This window comes from Eublepharis macularius, chromosome 3 (genome assembly GCF_028583425.1).
Source record: "Eublepharis macularius isolate TG4126 chromosome 3, MPM_Emac_v1.0, whole genome shotgun sequence".
NCBI lineage: Eukaryota > Metazoa > Chordata > Lepidosauria > Squamata > Eublepharidae > Eublepharis > Eublepharis macularius.
The window spans coordinates 38,689,001-38,715,052 of record NC_072792.1 but is presented as its reverse complement, the minus strand read 5'-3'; the positions used below and the strand labels follow the sequence as shown (position 1 = coordinate 38,715,052).

The 26,052-nt window shown below is 41.9% G+C and overlaps 1 protein-coding gene across 6 annotated transcripts in view; it reads right to left on the bottom strand.

Annotated features, from left to right (window-relative positions):
• The window catches only part of FARP1 (FERM, ARH/RhoGEF and pleckstrin domain protein 1), a 245,227-nt gene that overhangs the window by 45,354 nt on the left and 173,821 nt on the right, over window positions 1-26,052 (bottom strand). For 3 of the 6 annotated variants that reach the window (XM_054974922.1, XM_054974926.1, XM_054974927.1), the window contains exons 10-14: window positions 23,210-23,373; window positions 17,464-17,532; window positions 16,131-16,206; window positions 14,339-14,579; window positions 200-390 (exon numbers count right to left, since the gene is read on the bottom strand). In XM_054974922.1, the coding sequence (XP_054830897.1) occupies window positions 200-390; window positions 14,339-14,579; window positions 16,131-16,206; window positions 17,464-17,532; window positions 23,210-23,373 (741 nt within the window). The remainder of the gene's footprint in view (window positions 1-199; window positions 391-14,338; window positions 14,580-16,130; window positions 16,207-17,463; window positions 17,533-23,209; window positions 23,374-26,052) is intronic. The other 3 variants (XM_054974923.1, XM_054974924.1, XM_054974925.1) reach the window with 3 other exon arrangements.

The following is a 26,052-nucleotide window of genomic DNA, read 5'->3' as shown; positions in this document are numbered from 1 at the left end:
ATCAAAGGTTCAGTTTTCACCCAAAGACTTCCAGAAGATCCCATTTCCCCAGGGGATGTCAAAGGTGAAATTAGCAGCCTCGGCTCCTTGTAACAGAAGGAGGCTGGACTGCGGGTGACAGAATTGTGCACATCCAAATATTCAAGGCATGTCACGCATCCTGATAAAAAGGGAACCCGGGAAGCATCAGAATCAATACCTTTCTCCTGACTTCCTCTTCATCATCTGTTCGGATACCAGTTTGGTCATTCAGCAGAGGGCTGACCAATGGAGAAGCCTGCCTATTATCAGGGCTCAAATTAGGAGACAACGTCACATTGGCCATGGCTGGTCCTCCTTGGGAATTGATGGACAGTTCTGAAAGGTGAGGGCTGCCAGCAAGAGAGCCTGCTGAAGGAAGAACATAAGGACATTGAGAACTGGGTGTTCTGGAACAATTCAGCATCCATCTCTGCATACGTCGGCACTTCTGTGCACAGGGAGAACTAACTAGAACACCCATACTGCATGAAGAAATAGTGAAAAGGCTGCATGTTTATCTTATGCTAGCTTCTTAAACTGAGTGACTTCTGAGTTTGTGGAGAAGTGGCTAAAGAGGATGAGTTCACTTTTATTCTTAGATCTTACACAACTCATTCTTTGTCACAGACATAGGAGTGAGCTATTTTGGCTAGGTTCAGCAGGGGAATAAAACCAGCTGACTTGCAGCCAGTTCAAAAGCAGATGGTCCAAGCTACAAAGGATTTCGAAACATGTAGCCTTCACCAATTCAAGTACAATTTAGAATATCCAGGTAAGCCTGCTGTGAAAGACGGTGGCCCTGCTTAGATTTGACTTACCATCACCTCAGTGCACAAAAGGATTGGCAAAAAGGTTCCAAGGCTTGGCGCAATTCCCCCCTGATCCACCCTTGCCCCTCCCCTTCTCACTTCGTCAAAGGTCGAAGGTGACACCTGAACCACGAGATTACTCCTTTGAGAAAGCAAAATCTTCAGGATAAAGAGATCTAGCCTTGGAGAGAGAGGGGGGGGCATGGGACAGAGAAATCCCATATCCAAATGAAATGGTATAGCCAGGTTCAGACATCACCTTCTGTTTGAGGTGGGAAGTATAAAGAAGAGGTCGTTCCTGCTTTCATCCTGCACAGGGTTGTGTGAGAGTCACAGAAGAACAATGCCCAAACGGAACCTGTTGCTAATGCTTTCAGTGTTCTGCTATTTAGTACAGAATAGCCATAAGAATAAAGTGAATCACCCTGTATTTATCAGAGCCCTTTCACCTTCCTGTAACTTAAAACACCAAAAATGCAACATTAAAATTACTTCAGAGAGTGCTAAACAAGAGATAGTTGGCTCAGTTCAGACATATGCAAAACTACAGTTTATCTTAACCAGGGCTCATTTGGAAAGACAAGATTCGGTTAACAAACACTCACTCAAACTCTGGTTTCCTTTAACAAATGCCATTTTCATTGTCTACTTTCTATAGCCTGGGAGGGTGTCAACAGAAAATATTGCAACACCAGGATTCAGCTAGGATGTCAGCATTCAGACATCACAAGAAACCACAGTTAAGATTAACTGTGGTTAATAACTCAACTGCGGATCCTGATCTGACATAACCCAACCAACTGCAGTTAGTGTAGCAGCTTGTGTTCAATCACATTAGACACAATCTGTTTAATTAAATCATGTTTTGCACAATTTCTCGACTGAGCCATTATAAGGGACAGGGTATAGGGAAAAATATAATTTGCTAAGTCAGTGTCACATCTAAAACATAAGGAGGAAACTACTCAGTTCCTCTTCCTAAGTATAACAAAAGCAAGGTATACCTTGTTGATTTATTCCATGTTCCTTCGACTGTTTGAGGTAGAAATGCTAGCATTGCATTCACACAAAAAGGTAGCACTTTTGTAAGAAGCACGTAACAGGAAAATTTTAAATATTCACAACTATCTAACCCTCTTTACATTTATAAAACTGAGGAAAAATAACCCTGAACAAGAATACACAATGGTGGTGTATTCTTGCTTTAATATTTGTTCTGCAAGACTGCCAGGTTATGGTCTGGGAAAGACAGCAAGCTAATCAAAATCTATGCCTTATCCCAATGGAGCTAGTAGTCAACTGAGATGTTATGCCTACAAACTCTATATCAAATATTCCCAGCCTCATGTTTCTCACTGATTTTGTTTCATACTTTCAAAAAATTCTTCATTAAGAAAAATGAAACACTGGTCAGCACAGCAAACAACGTCCAGAGTTAAAATGCATGTATACAGTCTGCAAAGCCACATACTCAATGTGATAGGTTCAACATTGCAAACATAATTAGAAATTTCATCTAACTGTGAATCCCCCCCCCCCCCCATCTGCAACTGACCATGGCAATACTGAAATGTATGCAGACAGGGCAAATTCAAGGCATTTATCAGCAAGGCCAAAATTGTAAAGATTTTTGTTTCAGCCCAGTAAGAATCATATCTGTCGCCAATATCAGCACCAAGTAAAATTTTATATGCTTATACCATGGCAGTATTGTACCCTACAATTACTCAAAGTGAACGCAATACTTACATGAAGTTAAGTTTGTTTGCCTTAATGAAATAAATTTACCCACAGTTCCATGCTAAATGAATGCTCAGGAAAATCTGAGAGAAAAATCACAGCTTGTTACACAAATGTCAATTTTATTGACACCAGTACATAACTGTATACAGTAATTTCAAAATAAAATGAATGCATTGTTATATGAAAAAAAAACAAGGACAAAGAAGCCCTTAATCATGAAGTTGTACTCTGTAGGTTTATAATTGGTACGTTTTCAAACTACAATTACAAAAGACAAAAAGGACACAGATCTCATCTCAAACATGAAGTAAAAATAGAGGAAATCTGGCACTGAGCTTGCCCCATGAGGGAATGTGAGAATGTTTGCATCTGTGTGAAGTTGCCTGTGTGCTAGGCTTAAGCATTTGCAGACATGGATCCTAACTTGTCCATTCAAGGAAGGAGCCTCCTTTAGGTGCTTGGCAAGGGGCACGTGATCACATGGGGAAGAGTCTGTGGTGCTTATCGTTGAGTGAGTGACCCTACCAGGTTCATGAAGAGATTCAAATTGCATCGACTAGTACAGCCACAAAACCTGTGATTGTAACTGAATCTGACCTCTACTGTAGAATGGAGCGAGTTTATAGCAAAACCAAGTCAGAAAGGCCCAGTTAGCTCAAGTACTTTAATTGGGATGCAACAGTAGTCAGCGAACACCAAACTGTAAGTAAGCTGCATTTCAAGATATTTAATGCAACATTTAGTTGCATTAAAAATAGGGAGTATGGGGGGCAGGAGAGAGGAGGTTCCTCTTTGAAATTAAAGGAACTGAGGTACAAATATAATGGGATACAAAAGGATTCTGAAGGTCAGACTAGTTTAAACATTTTGAATCCGCTTCCCCACTGTTCATCATGGTAAAAGGCAGCCAGGCTTTCCAAGAAAATCGTTTCTACTTGTTTCCTGCATACCTTATTAAAATCATCATAGTGTTCCCTATAATACAATCTGCTATATGCTTCATTCTAGGAAAGCCCTAGAGTTTCAAGAGGAGTGCTTTTAGCTGTCAATCAAGTACACAGTCTAATTTTAAAAACTCAAAACTATGCTTTTTTGTTAGCCATTGCAACATAGTAAATTAAAAACAGGTTTTTAGTCACTGTGATACTTCAGTCCTGAGAAGGCAAAACAGGATTCAGCTCACCTTCCACAGTAGCGTTAGTGGAACCACCGCTTGTCTTTATTTTATAATAGCCAACTTTTAAATGTCAAAAACTAAAAACAGAAAAAATATTTAAAAATGTAAAAAATTACATTCAATAAGAATATATTAGAAAAATTCAGTTCAAAAGCAGAATTTAGAATGGAAAAGTATCTAATAAATGGAAAAGTATCTAATAAAATTATTCTTGATGGCAACAGTGAAGAAAGTCCATAAACTTTGTACTGACCGCAACAGAGGGGAGCTAGAATAAATCCAGAGACATTCATTTATTTTACCAAGCTATGATTAATTTTGTAGAGCTGTTTATTCTAATTAATAAAAACGGACTTGCCAATGAAGACTGTTCCACATAAGTGAGAAGAATAAGTAAATAGTATGTCTTCGCCTTTTCCATGCAAAGCCAGGGAGGCTTATTTCTGGGGAAGATATCTATAGGATGTGCGTCTCCCTATGAGGAATATATATATTTCCTTTCCTTTGCATGAGGTCCAGGGAGGGCAGGGGGTGCAATTATGCCCCCCAGCAGCTTCCATGGAACATATAAAGAAAGGCATTCCTCTTAGGCATGTTCAAGGGGGACAAAGTTATCAAAGTTGAGATTAACAGAGTTAACAGACGTGAACATCCCTGAAACGTAACAAGAAATGCACACAAAAATGATTCATTTCCAACAAAGACAACTGTTTTTTGATCGAGGCTATATTGTTCTGAGAAACAGGAGAGGGAAGAAAAGATTGCTTGGCTTCTTACAGCCTGAAATGTGTATCTATGGCAGTGGTGCTTGTGAGTGATGTGTGAGAATGGTGCATCATACCAATGAACATGTACTTGAGTTGAACATTTCAACCAGCAGCTGCATAAGCACAGTTAAGCAAGAGACAGTTTTACAGCAAGATACCAGTTAGAAAGGGTAAAAGCCTTCAGTACAGGCAATTGAAAAAGCAAAACAAAAATTAATGTCATGCATACATAGGTAAATAAATAATTTTGGCTTGACATGCTTACAACAGTCACCAAATTCAGCATTAGGTTTAGTAGCCAGGAACCCTTTCTCTTGGATAAAAAGTCCATGCTAAATTGATATATAATAGTATTAGATAGTGGCAAGTACAAAACTGGACAGTAACTGTAGCTGTTGGCCACATTTTTATTGGAAAAAAATATTGCAAAATGCGTAATAGCAGAATTAGGAAGGGGCTTTTAAAACTATAGGGTGTTCCTCTTCCTATCTTTGTTCTTTCCTTCATTGCAAAAACAAAACAAAACAAAGGGGTTAGAAAGAACAGCTTGCCTGTAATTCCCTAAAGCACACATGCATATATATACAAAGGGAGATTTGTTCTGAATACAATATATATTAAACAATTCTAAATGACACTCGCTTAATCCATATGCAAGTTGGCTCTACAGCTACTGTCCATTTCTGTTCAACATCTCCCCCATATAACAGTGATCCTGCTAAAAACATTTCCCCCTAATTGATTCAATAATTTTAAGTGCTGCCTTTACTGTAAAGTGAAAAGCAAGCTGTCTCTGCAGCATCATTGTTAAGACCAAATATCTGTGTTGAAGGTCACCCCCACTTGCCCACCAGTTTCTATTTCGGACATCTGCAAAGCAGGTTCCTTGCAGGTGACTGTGAAATAAGGTGTTTTTATATGAATGCAGGATCACTGGAACAGGAAGATACGAATGCTTCCATTACCTACTGAGCTATCTTTCCATTCTAGTAAAATGACACGGGGCAGTATGGCAAACAATGCAAGGAACAGAAGATACACCATGCTTTGAGAATAAAGAAAGAACAGTGAAAAAAGGCTTTTTCCTCCCACAGAGGTACATGCTGACAAAACAGTGCATACAGTGAAATAAAAGAAGTTTCTTTATAACACTGTTAAACAAATGACAAGAATGAGAATGAAGAGCCCAGTATTTTAAAAAAACAATTTAAAAAATAATTTGCAGTTGCTTTTAATCGCACATTCAGATATATTTAAAAGGTATAAAATGCACCAGAAAAAGTGGTGGATGAAAGAAATGACTAAAATTTGTGCATTAGTGGGGGTTTGGGGGTCAGTGGTTTAAGTTAGATACATATCAAAAACAACAGTGGGGTAAGGAACTGTAGTGAAATATTCCACGCCTCCCCCCCCCCCCAAATGCAAAAGGCTTCATATATTACTTTTTCCATTCAGAGATTAACATTGGAAATCACGCATCATCTGTGGCTGGATCCCACAGAAAATTGCCAGTAATGAATGGGTGCAGGGATGATTTTTGCCAATTCCTGTTGCAGACCTAGGACTCTCCCACTGTCACCCACAGGCAGCATTTCTAGGATCAATTTAGGCTGCAGCAGGAAGCGGGAGGAGAGAGAGCCCTGTTTTGGGAACGGATAGCCCTTCTGTCAGCAAAATTTATCATGGGATTGAAGTGAATGAGTGAATGGTAGTATGAGTGTTTTGGTTCAATGACTATAGCAGGAACTAGCCATGAAAAGCTGCCTCTGGCAGTTCACATACGACTCGAGTAGCAACTTTTGCTGCCATTCACAAATTCTCATTTATGTGCATTTCCTACATGAACAGAAAACCTAATGTGTTCAAGTTGCTTTTACTGATTGTAACAAAGTTCATCTTGTTGTGTATGAAACAGTGAGAGAGTATGATTTATAAACTCAGAACGCATTATTCTCAGAGATGTCCCTGACTTTTGCCAGTGTTTTACTATAAAAACTTTACCACAGTTGTGAACCACTAACTATTATTTTTGAAGCATTTAAAAACTACTTTTGAAGAATTTTACTGTAATTTCAATGACCATTCTGACAAAGTTCTGTTCCGTCAAAGATCTCTTGACAGCTTCATTTATGTGGTGGGGAAATACATCAACAGCAAATAACTCAGCAAATAACTCCCAGTCTCACATCAAAACAAGGTTAACTGCATTTACAAAAATATACACACCATTCTGTAAGACAAGCATCTAAACCTGTAGCTCTTCCCCACGGGGGCCCCAGGACCCATGAAAGGGAGGGGTGTCCGGGGAAGGGGAAGGGGACGGGTGTCTAGGGAAGGACTGGCTGTTAAGACAAGTGCAACTTTCCTTCCTTTGTCTAAAACAGATTGCAATGGGAATCTGACTGCCCGATCGCCCTAATCTGATCTGGGAAGCTGTGTATTGTTTGGGAAGATGATCAGAGGTCTTCCTTTAATGCCAACCCAATCCATAGGACAACAGGCTACTTGCAACCACACAGGAGAATTTCTCTATTTGTGTTCAAAAAGTCTGAAGCACATCACCGAATGAGTGAAGCAAACCCTCCCAAGAGGTGCCCATGTTCAAAAGGAACTTTAAAAGGAAACGCCTTTAAATGCCGGTTACATATGAGCAGCTACACAGACCGATTCTGTCGGATCAGAAAATAAATATACGGGAAATGACTTCATCCACAGACAGCGATGCATGTAAAAGAGGCTCAGAGAAGAAACTGAGGAATCGTTCCTGGGAAAACAAACAAGCAGCAACAAAAGGAAGTGTGAGCAAACTGCATTTGCTCTTCCTCCTTTACACAAGACCCAGAAATTGGAAAGCTGTGCATTCACCTGACGATGGGACATAATGTCCCATTACCTTGAAAGGGATACACTCAACCCTCTTTCTCTTATGAGATCAAGAAGCATGGAGACAGGAATCATCACTTACTCACACTTTTCATGGATGGTCAAAATGGGCCCCCGTTTAGAATTTTCCTTAGAGTCAGTGTAATACTCTACATCTTACAATAGCCCTGCAGATAAGATTAGCATATCAACCACCAATCCATATGCAAAAGAACCTCCTCAGGATACAGTGAAGCTTCCCCCCATTAGCATTCCACACCCTGGGAAACTCGCACAGGATGACTCATCCCAAACCCACCTTCCTGAGTAGATATAAATTACCTGCTAACATCTTCTCCATACATTGACACTGAGAGATCTCTGTCTTTCGGTGCTACACCTCTGAAGATGCCAGTCCCAGCTGCTGTTGAAACCTCAGGAACTACAATGCCAAGACCACGGCCATACAGCCCGGAAAATCTACAACAACTAACGTTCTCTGGCCATGAAAGCTTTCGACAATATAATGTAATTTTTGTTCACTCTTGAAGTAAATTTGAACTAATGTTTAATGTGATGATAACTTTAAGTGGACAAGTATCTGAAACACAAACTATGGTCAGCACCGCGAGAAATGGAATCTTAGCACACTTTTCTTATCTTCGAGTTATCGATGAAACACACTACTTGAAAACAAAAGCAATAGTATATACTCATTGGTTGCAAAAGATCCGCTGGTTTGGAATCTAATTAGGTAGTGTCGATTAGCAGAAGCTCCTATTACTAAAAACCAAGAACGTATCATATACTTTTAAATGTAAAGCAGCTTCTGTAGTATCTGGTCAAACATTTCAATTTAATCTTCATGCTGGAAAAGGAAGGCAGCAAGCTTTTCACCATGCATGGATCTGCTGCATGCCTCAGCTTCCTAACCACTATATTCACGGTGAGCCCCACACTTGCACTATTATTCATACATTACAAAAGATGATGAAATTTTAGACAATGGTTTGGATCCAATGAACTGTGAGCAGAATGAGTTCATGGAATGCACTTCTCTCCATTTCCCCTGCAGCCCTCCCCAAAGCTGTTCCTGAGGTTGGGAGGGGGGCTCAGGGGTATGGCGGCATGCAGCGCATCAGGATGCAGCTGTGATGTGCAATCAACAGAAACGGTCCTTCTCCCCATGCTTGCATGAACTTTTGTTCCATTTGCTAAAGAGATCACACAAGATGAGGACAAAGGGCTAACTTCCCTTCAAACCCTAGTCCTCTGTGCTGCATCTGTTCCTAAGGGTCTCATCCCTCAGGAGCAGCTTGGTGGCAAGGGGGGCGGGGTTACAGATAGAAGAAGAGAGGCCTGTTCTGCAGACTTAGGCCAGTCATAGTTCTTTCACTCCAACTCAAGAGAGATTAATCTCCTTGTCAAGGTAAGTTAGGAACAATGTTTACCTAAACCTTAGCTAGTAAGTATGAGATGGAGAAGCAGGACACAAAAAGCCAAGCAGCTTTAATTTGACAGATTGTACTTTAAGGTAACAAAAGCCCTAATGGTAGTATATATGAGTAAAAGAGTGAAAAGTGTGTGTGGGGTGCAGTATGTCAATATAGTGATATCAATATATATTGGAATTAATGTGGGTTGAATTGGAAAATATATATAAATGCCAGCCAGTGTGCACATTCCCCCGGAAGAATGGAGAAAGACAACTATAAGTACCATAAACGGAGAACTGGGAACATCATCTAATCAATATGCATGAGTTCCAAGTGTAGTGTGCAAGTATTCTACACACAGATCTGGGCACATGCAATGGATTGGATACTAAAGTTCCCTTCTCCCAAAAAAGGAGTATCTTGTTAATTTTTCACTGATGCCTTCCATCCTTACAGGAGGAGTATTTCTTTCTTAGCAGATTGTATACTTAGCAAAAGGAAACCTTAAGCACAGAACCATAACCCCCCGATCTTGAATACACACAATCATTTACTAAAGATGAAACCTAACCTGCTTATGCTTGTCAAGCTGTTCACATTTTGCTAAAACTGTAGCCCTGTACACTCTACCAATCTGTGTACAGGACAAGAATGTGTAGCGGGGGAAATGAATGCTGGCCCCTACCCCTTGCCGATCTGCATTTGCCATAAATGTGTACACAGAACCTATGAACATGCCATACATATGTGAGTGGACTCCATGCACATACATGTACAGGTATGTATTCACAAACTGTACATAGGCAGTGTGTCCACACACATAGGTTGGAGCACATCCAGTGTGCCTGGTTGCAGGTTGAGTATGGAGCCATGCATTTGCTCTTGCTCAACATGATTTTAGTCCTGTCTGCATATACGTTATGCATACACTGCTGGTTTGAAAACTATTCAATTGACCAGACAACATGCAAAGTTCAGGCTATGCTGTTCATTTGCTACACATTCTCTACAACGTTTATGGATATTCTCCAATCAATTCACGTTAACCACAACATAAATATTTTACAGATCTCTGGCCATTTCTAAATCAGCATGAAATTGTTTTTTCTCACCTTCTTAACGGATTCACTTACTATACAATAAACTGAAGAGACTGGAAAAAGCACTGTCACAATTAGTGTTTGCGTGCTTAATAAGCCGTACACGCTGTGACAATGTAAAGCTTTACTCTTCCAGACATAGGATCATATCAGCACTAGTATTTCAGCAAACTGACCATGTAGTGCTGCTTTCCTGGCTCCCCCTCCTGCACGCAGGGAAACGGTAGTGTAGATCCAAGCCACTGTTTCTTTCCACGTTATCACCAAAGGTCAACAAACACACTGAGAAAAAGACACAAACATTCCCCTACGTTTTCAAAAATGGGCCTCAGGTTACTTTCAATTTGCATTTAAACATTCAACATTAAAAAGGTAATAAGCTGAAGATCTATTTATTCTATGCCCAAAACACAGTTAATTCCCTCAGCACAATATTAAATCAACTTTTCCTCCAAACTAGCCCTTTGCTGTTGTCCAAGTGCAGAGCTACAGATTTTATTAGTCATTATCTTGCCTGCTGTCTAAACAAATATTTGAACTGTACATCTAAGCAGAAGTGCGAGTTAGTAGTACAGGAATGAGCAGGGGAGGAAAGGAGATCAGATTTCGGCAGATTAAACCTTTCTATGGATATGTCAGTCTCCCAAAGGAGTGGGCAGCATTTGGCAAATGGCCTTTTTAAAAAAAACTAACTCCTTTGGATTTTTGTTAGGATCCTGAAAATCGCAGCCCTAAAGAAAAAGTAGCTTTCTAGCTCCCATTGGATGCTATGTCAAACATTTCTGATGCAGTCTTTAAGGAAAAACAAGTTGCCCATCTTTTATCCATCCCAGTCTGAAAAAATGTGAAATAGTGAAGAGTGCTAAGCAACTATAAGATGAAACTCTTATTAACATACTTGCAACAGAGCCCGTCGTAAAAACAAATACAACGGGCTCTAGCAGCGGGGCTTTAGGAGGGCTGTGCCAGCACGGCCCTCCAAGGCCCTGCTGCTGGCAGAGGTGACTGGAAGGCTGCGCGGGGAGGGAGCTCCCCACACACTGTCTGCCCACTGGCTCCGCATGCAGGCCTCTGAGGGCTGTGAAGCTGGCAGGGAGGCATAGCATGGACCCACAGGGAGGGAGCCTGCCTTCTCCCTGCCCAGCTGAGCAGTGGGCTCCGCTGCCCCTCTCTTGCCCATGCAGCCCCCTTGCCAGTGTGGCTCTACCAAGGCCCCACTGCCAGCAGAGGCAGCAGGAAGGGCACATGGGGAGGGAGCTTCCCATGCTGTGCCTGCCCACTGGCTCCGCAGGTAGGCCCCTGAGGGCTGCGGAGCCAGCAGGGAGGCACAGCACCCCCTCAGCTGCCTCTCCACCAGCTCCGCAGGCCCTCAGAAGCCTGCCAATAATGACTTTTTATCCTGGTATAGGCACACTCCTCAGACCCTTCAGTGGGCCTGCGCCAGAATAAAAAGTGAGTCATCGGCAACACAGTTAGCCTTTTATATATTAGAAATTCTTAGAATGAGAAAAATTATTTAACACTTCTTTATTCAAGACATCAGGAAAATTACAAACACGGTCACATTTTGTTGTATAAAATCTAACAACTTCAAACAATTTAGAAAACTATTGAGTTTTTAAGAAAAGATACCTTGTTAACTGGCTTATCTGCCTTCAAGTAGATAAATATTTAGAGTAAGCTGAGTTTGGCAAAAACTTGTCCCTCATTATTCCTTTTCTTTTCTTCCTTTTATTCCCTTGGAAGCTCACTGATTCATAAATCTTGAGCAGCGGAAAATACTTATTGCCTCATTATTTAATTCCCCAAAACTCCTTTGGGTATATTTAACTTTCAACTTTTACCACTGTCCTACTTAAAAAAATTAACAGGAGCAGTAAGGTTATTGGGCAGGAAATGGATATATCTTGCCACCTGGAAAATAACTTCCTAAACAGAAGGCTAAATTCTCACTCACCTCTTCTGAATGCTTTGTTTAGACTCCTCAATTCTAACAACCTAGCAGACTATTTACATGAAAATGGTGACCAGAATATTATATACCTACGCAACATTCAGAGACAACCTAGCCCTGATCCAACTTGGCCAGGGCCATAAATCACAAATTCCCCAAAAGTCTGCATGCACGCTGTTGTTTGAGGACCTGTTGTTGCAGTTATCCAGCCTCCTGCTCCCCTTTATTGACACTGGGATGTATTCAGCCACTCTGCTCAGCAAAGTCTTAATCTTTCTGCCAGCCTAAGGAGCCTTCCTCCAACTTAAGTGGCTCTTCTGTTGAAGCAAAGGAGTCTTAAGATTGAGGAAGCCTCCTATGGCTGAAGGAAGGTTTCTAACTTTGCCAAGCAGACTGGCTGAATTAACTCTATTATTGCTGATTTTATAAAAGGGTTGATCTTGACGGAACTGTGTGTTCAAAACCCATTTGCATCCACGGCTTATTATGCTGCTGGATATGCGTGTAGAAAGCCTGCCTTCAGATATATATGCCAACTGCTCAGATCGTACATGCACACACACACACACACACACACACACACGGGACCGGTTCCAATATTAATACTAACCAAATACCAGGGAAGAAAATGTGCAAGTTTTATCAACTATATTGAAAGTAATCTCGAAACCAATTCCTGTAACGTACGGTTACTGCAATTTAAATTAGGCATTTAACAGTTGCAAGAGCTGAGCTGGCTACCATGTAAGAGCGCTTAAATCAGTATTGCTTCCACCTACCCTTTTCAGTTAACATCCTCTATCGCTTCAGCACGTTTAGACAGGAGACACCAACTAACTATTTAGCCACCTGAATAAAAATGCAGTGGCTTCTAATTATTTCCAGCATAAATGTGAAATTAAGATGACCAAAATATAGAAGTAGTTCTTGTAAAAAGGTGTCACCCAGCTCTTTTTAAAAAAGATTCACTTAGATTTTATATTGAATATCAAATTTCTTGCATTTTGCCTACAGTGTAAAACTTTAAACTCTAAACCTACGAGGCACTGCATAATAAGCTCTCCTTCAGAAGGAGAGAAAAGCACATATTCACACCATGATTCCAAATCATGACGCTTCCCCAAATGGCTACATTACTTCTTATATTACCTACCCTGCCCTCAGTCCATTAAATATGATACACAATCAAGACTATACAATTTTCTCCTCTTACTAAGGAGTCTAGCCCAAAGTTTATCAAATCAGCATCTCCTTTGGAAACCACACAACGCCATTAGACTTCACTGCAAGCTACCAACATCACTACCACTACACTAAACGATCCTTCTAGCTTTCAATAGGGCCATTTATTTTTACAATGTTGACACGCTTTGTTTGCACTCAGCGAACATCCCTCCAACAGACCAAAAGCACTGGAAAAGTCCTTAATCCGAACTCGCGCTGCTCATCATGACTCTTAGCAACCGAAGACAGGGACACTGTCTTCATCACTGAGGCCCACAGAAACATCCTCCACCTCTTCATCAAGCTGGAGGCTGCCAAAGGAATAATTGTTTCGAGACATGGGAGTAGAATTCAGCACTATGGGATTCCCGAAGACGAGAGGGTGGGTGGAAGGATTAACCATTTCTGAATCTGAATCGCTAGACTCCGTCCCGCTGCTCGTAGAACCTTCTATCATTTGAACAGTAGACATATGATCCATCATGCCCCTTGCATACAAGGTTTGCATCGCTGGACTTTGCTGTGGCTGTCCAATGGATGGCATCCCATTTGCCAGAGTTTTGCCTTCTAAAGGGACCATTTTAACCATCCCCCCTGTACAGTATCTGTCTGGCTTGCACTCTTCCCCTGGAGTTGAAGTCACTTGGCTCAAGATAAATGGATCTGTTTCAGATCTGTTACATGCATTCTGAATCATTTGCATATGCGGCCTCGGCAAAACTGGAGAGCACTTAATATAACCATGGCAGGTATATGTTCGAACATCCTCACTGTCAGACCAAGCCCGGCAGTTGCGCCCGTTTTCAGACATACAGCTCTGGGAACCTGTTCTGCTGAAACTCATGCGAGGACTGGATCCTTTGCTACTGGAAGGCAAGGGTGTGGCCAGTGGACTACGGGTGTCGGGACCCCTAAACATTTCATCAATCAGAGTGCTGTGCCGTGGGATTCTGGGGCTCCCACCAACACAGAAGGACAGACTAGTAGAGCTGCCATGGTTACAGTCTTGGGTGATCTGGTGGGATGACTTTACAGAGGTGGCTGAGGAATCCCTACACCTGTTACGGTTTTCATCCCTATAGTCAATATAGGCACCACTGGTCGAATCACCCTCATAATTGTCATTTGTTTGGGAATGTGATCGGGATAATTGCTCTCTGAGGAGGTCATACTCGCTATCTACATCACTACAGTCAATGAAAGGAATTGATGTGCTACTGCCACGAGCAGCTCGGGATGCAGGACCTGTGCTTGGCTGCTGCGCCTGAGGTCTATTGTGTTGTGGTCTGTCTTTTGCGACCTCCTCCTCTTCCTCCATTGTTGCCATCATTGCACTGTTCAGCCTCCTGCCTTCCTTTGGGCTCTTCTTTAGGGAAGGACTTGCCTGCTGCCCACCATCTTCCATGGTAACTTTCAGCTCCTTCCCCTGCCAACAACTTTGCACCACTGGGGAACCGGCACCATCACCGTATGTAATGCTACAGCTCTAGAAAAAGAAAGAAAAGAGGAAAAGGTAAGACAAGAGGCTGGAGGGTGGGGTTTGGAGAGAAACCAAGGAGTTTAAGTGCTTTAATAATTATGTGTCATAAAGGACTGCCTTTCCCCTTGACCAGGATATTTAAAACTTTTAAACCTATAAAAGATGACAATTCCTCTGACTTCCAAAAGCAGCAGCTATGCAGCAAGGAGGACTCTTCACAGACAATACAAACTTAAAAGTCACTCTGCAGATATACGTCTTCAGGTACAGAGTCACTATACTCCCATATTCTAAGCAGATTGCAAGATGTTTTAGTATGCCGATAACCAGTTTGAAAAATTCCATCCTACTGTTCTGATAGGAATGACCAAGCTATAGCTGTACAACCATTAAGATAAAACTAAAATGCGAACTCCAGTAATTGATGATGTAAAGGATCGAGGTAATTAAAAAGTACCGGCCCTCACAAAGGAAAGGCAATAAATTCAGGTGAGAGGTGCCTGCAGATTGCTCACGTTCATAAAAGCAAACTTCATTATATGGTAAGGGGAAGTGCTGAAGTGTCGTATTAGGCAGTCTGAGTCAGGCAAAGACCTAAACGGACAGTTTTTAGCAAGAATGCTTACAAAGGGCGTTCTTGAAGGGCATTCTTACAGAGGTCATCTCTTAGTGAGATGTTTTGTTTTTCACTTAAGGGTTAGTGAAATTCCACCAAATCATTCTCGTCTTAAGAGTGGTTCCTAGGCAACACACTTAAGCCGTCTACAGAAGCAGCAGGTCTAGACCACAAAAAAGTTAAAGACGCTGACTTTCTTGTTTTTCATTAGAGTTCTGGAAATCAGGATTGGTTTCGGGATGGTGGGGGCAGAGTTGTAAAGGGCACTATTCTAGCCCTGGTAGCTGATGAAAAAGTAGGCAAATTATGGAATGATTTCTTCTACATTCTCAGGGTGTAGTATTGCTAACATGGATCATAAAGATCACCTTTGGCCCAAGGAGGTCTCTTTCTCCTCCATTAACCTCCATTCTCTTGCTACTTATGTTTTGATCCCTAATGTGCTCTGCAGTTCATTCCCCCTTAATTCTGAAGGGAGGATACTACAATTCCCTCTGTAGTTTATTTATATTAAAGCATATCTGCATAATGTATTTAATTTGCCAATGAGCAGTATAGGAATTTGTTGGACACTCATTTTCAAATTTCCATTCTTTAAAGCTCCTGGATAGTCCAGAGTAGCCCAGTCCTGTCAGATCTCAGAAGTTAAGCAGGGTGATCCCAGGTTAGTACTTGGATGGGAGACCATGAAGGACATCCAGGGTTGCCAGGCAGAGGCAAGCAACGGCAAACCACCTCTATTCTTAACTTCTGCCTTGAAAACCCTTTTTGAAGTGTTTCTGTTCATTTGAGAGCCATCCAAACCGAAGGAAAGGACAAAGCTGCTATTCAGTCTGGCCATTCTTGATGCTGAGTTACGGCACACAATATTGAACAATGCCTAGAAAAGACAGTCAGCACTATCAGGCCTTTTGCTGGCAAAAGCATGAAGCAGAACTGACTTGTGTTGGCACCTCTGCATGCTGTTCTGAAGGCTTTGCCGTCAGGCTCCTAACAGAGTGAATCTTGCTGTGTTTCCTGGGGAAAGACAAACACATTGTTTTTTGAAAAACCATGCACAGTGTCCCCACCCTCCACCCCCACTGGGTGAATAATCAACCACAGATAATTTTGTATCAAAGCAAAAAGCTCTAGCTTCAAACAAACTACTTGCCCAGAAACAGGTTTCTTCTCTGTTGGTGAATGCTTGTGATATTCTAGAGAAGTATGTTCTATGTAAACATCATAAAAGGAAAAAGGACAGGAGGACACTAAAGGAGTAATGCTCTATGGCCAAAAGATGACTCAAAACACAAAACCTGTTGCTAGGATCATTACACAATTTAGTGAAAACACTGAACTCATGAAACAGATGTGTTTAGAAAGATATCTGGCCATAGTCTGTGAGAATCTACCCCCTTCTATTATTTAACCTTTTAGTACTGCTAACCAGTTTTTTGCTAAGTGGTGTTACAGATATTATATTCTTTGGTCTCCTTTGCTTCTTATTAAGGAAATAATAATTATATATAGTTCTTTTTGACAGTGTAAGGTTTAAAAATTAAAGTGTGCATACAACAGGGGAGATATAACTCCTTACTGGCAAGCTATTCTGAAAAACACCATATCCTGTTCATGAAACACAAGAACGGCAGGCTTCATGGATCCTGGAGGAAGCTAGTGCAGGCCCTAGTATATAATTCACAGCTGGTTCCAAGATTCTTCAAGTGAAAACCAACCAACAAGATTTCACGTAGCAGCTGTTTTTGTAGACCCAGCCTTATTGACATGATCCAAACAAAAGAGAAAGCAAAGGGCAATATAATTAATTGGTAGGTGAACTCCAAAGCAGTTGAGCGAGAAGGGGGAGGGGTCACAATGAGGCATACAGTTTTTCTAGCCAAACATTCCTCCTTCCCTTACGGGGACTAAGCAGGCTGGGTGAGGCCTACAATGCCAAGCACCTTTCCTTTGGCTAACAGGGAGCTGAATGGGCATGTGGGTCTCCCATTTATTCTGGAGGGCCTTAAAAACAACTGCATTGGATCAGAACCAAAGGTCCAGTTAGTCCAGCATCCCATTACCCACAACGGCAAACAAGATACTCCAGAGAGCCTTATAAATCATGGAAGCCAAAGCGGGCCCTTTCTTGCTACTTTGGAACGTGGAGGTTTCATTTAGGCATCGTGGCTAATATCCACTGACGAGCCTATCCCCCATGCATGTGGATATTCCATGTTAAAGCCATCATTAAATCTCGTGGCAGTGAAGACGTTGTTGAATAGTCTCTCTGACCTTTCAAACGGGACTTTCTTGTGCCCTCCTTCTTTAACATAGTCAAGAACTTGCTTCTGAGTTCGGCCGCTGTGAAGAAGAACAAGAAGAAAGAAACCAACCGACTAAAGTTAAATGAGCCAAATTGATTAATAAAGTGCATTCCAATTGTACTGTGCCTATTTCAATGGACAGATGCTGCTCCAGAGTATGCTTCTTTTACTCTCTGCATTGTTTATATAGATCTCGCTTTCAACATTTGGCTGTCTGCATTGTTCTCTAATTCTGTAATCCTACTCCTATTGCACTGTTCATTATGCCAACAGATTGCATTGTTTTTATATTCTGTGACCTGATTCTGCCTTGAGTCTTGGCAGGAAAGGTGGGCTATAAAGTCAATGAATGAATTCAGATGACAGCAAAGGAAGCGCTTGTGAGGCGGGGCACACAACATGGTCACCATGGGAATGCCCTAATAACTCTCCCTCTGGTGGTAAGATATTCTATCCCATCCAAAACAGCCCCAAAGTATTCATCATACGTATCAGTGCCATCACTGAGTCTGTTTCAGATCTCCTGCACAGGCCTCTGGGGAGGTACAGAGACTCCGAATGGGGTAGCATTGATCTGTAAGTACACGATGATGCATAGAAGGGGATCACTTTCTGTATGCGGAAGAGATTGTCAGCAGCATCCCTTTGCAATCCCAAGGTTTCCCAATGTGATGACCATGGGCACCACGGCGCCTGCAGGCACTTCCCCAGGTGCCCTCTATGTGCTTCAAGAAATTGGGCAGGGCTATGGTGAAGGCAGAACCAGTGACTGGCTGCCTTCACAAAAATAAAGGGGCTTTTCACCTGAATCCTCCCCATAGCTCACTGGAAAAGGTAAACACGATCTTCCTTTTCACCCACTGACTGTCTTGGTTTTGTGTGTGTGTTATCCCACCCTTGGGCTTCTTTCCTCCTCCTCCTCCTCTCTCTGTTTATATTTCCCGTCCTCCTTCCTCTTGTGTGTATGTGCTTGGCTCCGCCTCTTATGACAGCCATTTTGTAGTGGCATCTGCCAAGCTATCTGAAATATCCAGAAAGGCTCAAAAAGATTAGGGACCCCATTTTAAAGCTATTGTTATTGCACCTATATGGACTGCCATGAAGACTTAGAAACTAAGGTATTTTTAACTTCTCCGGCACAAAGCTTTGCACTGAAGTGGTTTTCTTTAAAGGTACAAAACATAACTATTTTTATACGTCCAAGGGTTTCACTGCAATAGGCATTCACAATCAGTTAACTACTCCACCAGTAAACTACTCTTAGTAAAAAGCATCTGAGGAGGCCTCCAACATCTTTAACTCAGATAGCTGCCAGTCACTTATTATCAACCATCTGTTTTTGATGCCTGCTTGAAAATACAAAACTGGGGAGGGGGGACATTGTCAAACACCTGGCAGGCCAGAATGCATGGAGGTGGGATGAATTTGGCTTCACGGACCACAATTTCCAGCTTTCAACAGCCTGAGTGAGCATTCCCCTAGCATGAATGCCTGACACAGAATCCGTAATTCAGCACATTGCTTCAGAAGACCCAACCATGATCTAAGGCAGGGTGCACTTAAAATAAGTCCAGAGATCTTGTCTAACCAACTCTCAAATTTTGAGAATGAAACTTGGTAACTGGGAATGCTGCCCAGTCACTCTAAAAGAGCTGAAAGATTTAAACCAAGCATTATGTAAACTCTTGTTTCTTTCCACTTGAGTCTCTTGTCAGGTTAGATGTGTACTTAAAAACTGCTACCTTGTACTGGACATTCGATAGCTTGTAGCCATAAGTAGGGCCAAGCAATTTGGTATATTCAGGAATCCCGCTCAAATCCAGGATTCAAGGACAAACCATTATTGGTTTTCCTGGTTAATTCTGAAAATGTTCAGAAATTAACGTGGTCGATGAGAGAATCATTGTAATTGGACAGATAGAGCGCTTTCTCCTCAATTTGCTGCCTGAGAGTTGCCTCCCCTCCCTCCTTTCCCCCAAGCCTCCAAAAGCCAAGTGTATCCTTCTACTATCACCAGGTTCGTTTTCCGAGATTCTCTAAGGCTTTGTTAGTTCTTTTTTTTTTTGAGGAGGGGGGACTGGTTGCTCTTGTGTGTTTGGCTTCTTTGCCCGGGGGAACGAATTGGATTTCCGCTCCCCATAGGAATCAATGAAGAGAAGCTGGGGCACCTTGTTCAATGGCTACAAGATCCATGAGGGAAATGTATGTTACTGTGTATGCACATATGGCTATCTCTAGGAACGTAATTTATATACCTGGGACAGACTCCCAGTTTTATGATCTTTCCTTCCCATTCCCATTTTGCACAATGTCATATTAATAATGGTTGTCAACTTTCCAATATAGTGATTTAAATAATGTATATTCCACTTTTTCCTCTGCAGAGCCAAAGTAGCATACAACATAGTTTTTAGGTCCTCTTTTTTACCTTTACAAGAAACCACAGGAGGGAGATTAGGCTGAAAGACAGTACAACTGGCCCAAGCTTCGATAGTAGAACAGAGATTAGAAGCCATGTCCCCTAGATCCCAGTCCAACACTCTAACCACTATACCACACTGGCTCTCTCGAAAGTGTTGTTCAAAGACCACATTTTCACTATTCAAACTGCTCCAGCTCAGCAACTAGTCTCCATTATTACCTTTTAATCCCCTCACCATAAGAACTCAGGGATAAATGTGCTCTGCTATGCTAGACTGCAGGCACCCTGCCTGGCTTGGTTCCCATACTAAGCCTCTGATCAAGTTCATATCTGGCTGGAAAATGTGTGTAGCTGTTCAGAACAGAAATACCAATATACATCTTTTAATGATGGTTAACATATTATGTGTACTCTTTTTTTCTCCTTACCTAAAGTGTGTTTCAGACACATACCCACTCCCATTTCTCCACCCTAGTTACACTCTTGCTTGTTTTGCCATATGTACATACTTGTAGAAGCCAGCTGTTAAATCGGGGCTTTGTGCTCCATGTGAATGTAGCTTAAGAAAAAGAGACATATTCATCACACACAATGTAGTGTATGCATGTAGTATTCATGCATTGTTTACATGAAATTGATATAAGAAATTTATCAAGCGTGGAGGGGAGCCTTAAACATTTTTGCTCTGTGAATAAAACAAAGCCCTCTATACACTATCAAAAGTGTATAAACCAAAAATATGTATTTCCCTCCTTTGCATTAAGGAACCACGTAGATCAAATATTCAGCTGATAAGAAACCATGTGTAAAATGCCCTTTTCTTTTTCTGCTATGAATCTGGTTTCATAAAAACCAGATGAAAATGTTACTGATGCATCAGATAAATATAGTTTCATATTTCTAGCCAGCTGAGGAAATAAGAAACAAAAATAATTGCTAATGGGATAGACAGATTTAAGTGTTCTACTCTCAATAATTTAAAAAAAACCTTTGGGCATCTCTACTCAATGTTAATCTCTTAATCATCTCTTCAGAAAGGACTGTGATGACGTTTTAAACGAATCAATTTGAAGACAAGGGCTGGAATCCACTGAAAACCAATGGCTTTGCACAAATGGAAGTTTTAGGGGAATAGGAAGCATGCTGCGCAGCAGAGACTATCTAGCACACACAGAACATGTTTTAGGATCCAAGCCAACGCAAATATATAGACTAAAAGTTTCAGCAGAAAAGCAACTTAAAACAGGAAAGGCAAACAATCAGACGTAGACATAATGAGTCAAACCACTGGCTTCGAAGCCTAATTTGCAACAGATTTTTAAGCAGCTCTCCAAGGATCTTCAAGATCCTTTTCTAGCTTCTGAACCTGAAACGTTCTGAATGCAAATTGTGTACTCTGCCCCTGAGATATGGCCCCGGAAAGCAGCAGTGAACGTTTAATCTCAGAAATATTTATTTTAGATTGGGGGGGGGGGGATTATGCAGCAGGCAATAAAATGATCCCTACTTGTTAAAGATGCACTAGGCAGGCTTTTATTACAAGGCTGAATAATTTCTAGGCTATTCAGTGAGAAATGTGGAGATCAGCACAAACGACTACCGCAAATTACATGCTTCAAAAATTGTATCTTCAGCAATACCAAAAATAAACATGAAAAGCTCAATATGCAAAGGAAACCCCACGCAAGTTGAACTGCAGGCATATTGGGGGAAGGGCTGTGGGGGGGAGACACAAAGGAAGAAACGTTTTGACACGTAACTGGAATATCAAGCGACACACTGAAGATGAGCACAGGTATGGCTAAAAAGGCACAATTTTGCACTTCCTTTGAATTTTTATCCTGATACACAGTGTAGTTATCATTACCAAAAATATTAAAAGTAACTCTTTGTATTAAAGACAGCATACAAACCTTTTCCCGCCCCCTAATTAACCCCTCCTTCTCATACAGTGCCAGCCCAGATACTATAAGAAAACCTAAACAAACAAACAAAGTTTGATTCCAGGCAAATTTCAGGGGGGGTAAGAATTACTTCCTGAAATTTACATATGGCATTATTTCCCCTGCTTATTTGACTCCAGTCCTCTCCTCACTCTGCCTTTCCTATCCTCTGCTGCCAAACGTGTGACCCAATTCCCATTCCAATAGGAATTCCTAGCCAGTGATGCTCTAGCTTCTTATCTCTGAGATATTGTATCACTGAGGTGATTCCCTGAGCCGTCTGCTGCTTATGGACAGCTCTGAAAAGGACCCGTGTACTCCATGAAACAGGCATAGGGTTGGAGCCAGTGCAGCATTTCTGCAGCCCCCAAAGCTCCCCAACTCTTGCTCCTGAAGCAGAGGGGACGCCTAGGAAATGGATCTGAGAGAACATCTGGACTGCTATCGGAGGGGCAGAGCTGAGGAAGTTATGCTCTGTGGATAGAAGTCCTTGCGCCTGAGGAAACACTGCACTGAAGCCAATCCATAGCTTCCTAAATTACCACTGACATAGTTTCTTCACTGCGGGCTCTCCATTACAGGTAGATTTAATGTTTATCCTGGAAGCATTTTTGATGCCTGAAGGGAAAATGGTGCCTATTCATTATGGACTGCATTCGGGTGTTTAAATTAAGGGTACTGCCCTTTTTTATGTGGGGAGACAGAGAGAACAAGGCTCCTTCCACTGAGCAGCAGAGGCCTCAGGAAAGCAAGGTGGCAGGACGACTGGGGAGAGAACTTTCTGATATCACTGCCACTGAGCCCAGATCCTCTGGTTGTGCTGTTAAAACTGGGGAAAACCCATCAGCTGTCGTTGGGCTTTAACTGAGAACAGCCCACATCCTGGAACAACAACTTCAATTCCCAGGAGGAAGGAGTATTTTCTTTATCATTCCCCCCACCCTTGCCCCAGCCAAATGTTTGAATTATATAGCACTGGCACTTTAAAATTTAATACTTTGTGAAACACTGTTTCTTTGTATTCCCCGTGGGCTTGTCCTTTCTTACATACCACATAGAAGAAAGAGCAGCAGAACAACAGTTGGGACAGATTCTGACCTGGTTGTGTGTATTCTCTGTAAACCTCTCTGACAGCAAACGGCTGAAATGTTTAATTACATAAACAATTACAGCGAGCACTAATATTTAGAACCCATAATGCTTTTAGGAGGCCAGCACTAGGAGGGGAGGATGTGAAATGCAAACTAAATCATACCCCTCCAAAAGATTCCGTTCCCCCTTTCAACACCTTAGGAATAGTGAACACAGCCCTCCGGTACATTCGCATAGTTAAAAAAATTCTAACCTACCTGAACCGAAAGGATGAACCTCTAGTAAAGAGTACAGGTTTAGGCTTTGGTTTAGGTTCCTCAAACAATCTGAAGAAGGCATGGTGTTCCACACAGATTTTCCAAAAGGCCTTGCAAAAATCCCGGCTGGCCATCAGGAATTCTAGTGTATCCTGGAAGGAACTCTGAAAGAAAAAGGAAGTAGATTTGATGTTGGAATTGCCAGGGTGGGAGGTATATTGTAGTAAGAGTGCCATATTTCCCTCCCCCCTTCAAGATTCCTCTAGTTTGTACAGATTGTCTCATTTATTTAAAACATTTTTATGCTGCTGTATCATTAAACAAAATCACAACACCTTTTCCACTAAACTCTAAAAATGAAGAACACTGGTATTATATAAATCACTGATACCGAACAAAGCGTGTTTTTCAGACACTGAATTCGGGTTTTTTTCGGACGCCTATCCCAACAGAAAACAAGGAATCAGTTGAAAGGATGCCCAGTTGTGATTCGGTTTCGTTTTCTCAGCCATGCCGGACGCTCCTCTCGGCTGGTCCGGGAGGAAACGACCGGGCACCCTGACCGGGCGGCTGATCCGCAAGGATTAGCCCCCAGGACTCCCAGGGAGGGAGCCAGGGTCCGGGACGCGGCGGGAAGAACTCCCCGAAATCAATGCGGGGGGGGGGAATTGCCCGTTTGTCCCTATGGAGGCCGGCAGATGTGCGCGGCGCCTTGAGTGCCGCCGGGCAACGAGAAACGGCAAGTAAAAGAAACAGGCGGAAGCCTGTAAACAAGCGAATCCCTTCTGTTCTACAAGCGTTTGTGAAGGAGAGGTTGATCTGAAGAAGACTCGCTCTTCCCCTTCGTTGAGTTCCAGAATTTTGTTGGCGCCCCCCCCCCCAAAATGGCAGCAAAGAAGCAAAGTCCCGCTCTCGGTAAGTCAATCTCGGCTACCTTGCAGAAGGGGGAGTCGCTCGAAGAGTTGGTGCGCAGGGCGGTGGTGGAAGCTATAAAACCCTTTGTTGACAAGCTGAACGAAACTGATCAAAGGGTGGGCTTAATTGAAAGCGAGGTGAAAACCATTAAGGCAGCAGCGGGGGGGGCAGAAAAGTCTGCTCTGGAAAGTGCGTCACTTGTGAAGGCTACAAAAAAGGAGCTGAAGTTGGTGGAGAACCAGCTGATCGGGCTACAGGTGGAACGAACGCAGACAATTTTGCGTCTCCAAAACGTGAAAGAGGAGGAAAATGAGGATCTGTGGGATTTGGTCTCGGAACTACTGGCGACACCCGCAAGGACGACTAAAGAAGAGGTTAAAAGCGCCATTTTGGAGGTCCGTCGGGCTTCTTCAAAATATGCAACAAAGCGACAGTTGCCTCGTGAGATCATTATTGACTTTTCATCTAAAAAGATTCGGGACACCATCCTATATAACTCATACAATGCGGATTTGGACTTTATGGGTTTGAAAGTCAAGATTTTGAAGGACGTTCCATTTCTAGTCCGGAAACGGCGTTTTAAATATAAAAAGTTTGCAGCTCTTCTGAGGGACCATGGAATAAAGTACAAATGGTTATTCCCGGAAGGAATATGGTTCAGATATAAAGATCAGGCCTATAAGATATTATCAGAAGATCAACTAAAGGATTTTGAGAATAAAAACCCAGAACTCTGCTGCACCAAGAACGAAGAAAAGGAGGAGCCGGAGGGGGGGGGAGGAGGAGGAGAGCATCGCAACAGCAGTTGCACAGAGACAATTGCGTCCGGGACCTAGAAGGGGGAGGAAAGTTTAATCAGAATTTGAAATGTTTATTCTCTGTATGATTAACCACTCCATCATTATTCTATGGAGCTATTTTTGTATTATGACAGTATGAAGGGAAACATTGAAGTGTAGTGTTTAGTGTTTGTAGTTCATTCCCTCCCCTTTTCTTTTTCCACCTCCCTTTGTCCCTTCCCTCTCCCCTTTCCTTGTGATAGTCTGGTGTAGTGTCTTGTAGTTATGAAAAATAAAAAAATTTATATAAAAAAAAAAGAAAGGATGCCCAGTTGTATTATTTAGAAGAGGAAAAACACAATATGATACAACTTCCCTGATAGGTCATTACATCAGCAATTATCTTGTATAATCTGGCCCTGCTAGATCAACACATCTGTCTCCGATTTCCTAAAGCAGCTGTTTAATCATTTCTACTGCTGACCTACTTCACCTCCCCCAAATCCTGTTATCTGATTTGATGCTAGCCTTAAAATATTTGTTTTGTGTAATGTTACAGGGGATGTGACAGGCAATATTTTACAATCGTAAGAACTTTCTGAGTCATGACATCAGAATCTGCCTTAGTTTTTAATAACGAGAAACAGACACATTAGTAAAGTCACAAAAGAATTTGGTCTAGTTCTCATTGTGGTAGAAAAACTGTCTGGCCTGTATGGCAACACAGAAAGATGGATGTCAGGAATTAAGATGTAGCCAAACCTCCTCTTTGACATCTTGCATTTTATGGACAGGGAAATTTCTGTGCAGGTACTTTCAATCTTATGAGTTCCCAGTCTGAATCAGTCCTACATAGATAATGATTCAGTGTTTTTTTTTATCCTGCCCTTCCATCAAGGAGATTTGAGTAGCTTACATTGTTTCTCTTTGCTCTACTGGATCCTCACAACAGCACTATGAGATAGGCTGTGAGATAAAAACATTTCTAAGTCTAAATTTTCTAAGTCTAAAGTCATTTTTATGGCAAGTGGGAATTTGAACCTGGGTTTCTCCAATCCAAGACCAAAACTCTAACCACTACACTTCTGAGAGAAATAAACCTAAGACTGTGTACATGACTAAGCATTTGTCCTCTGATTTTGCTGCCTG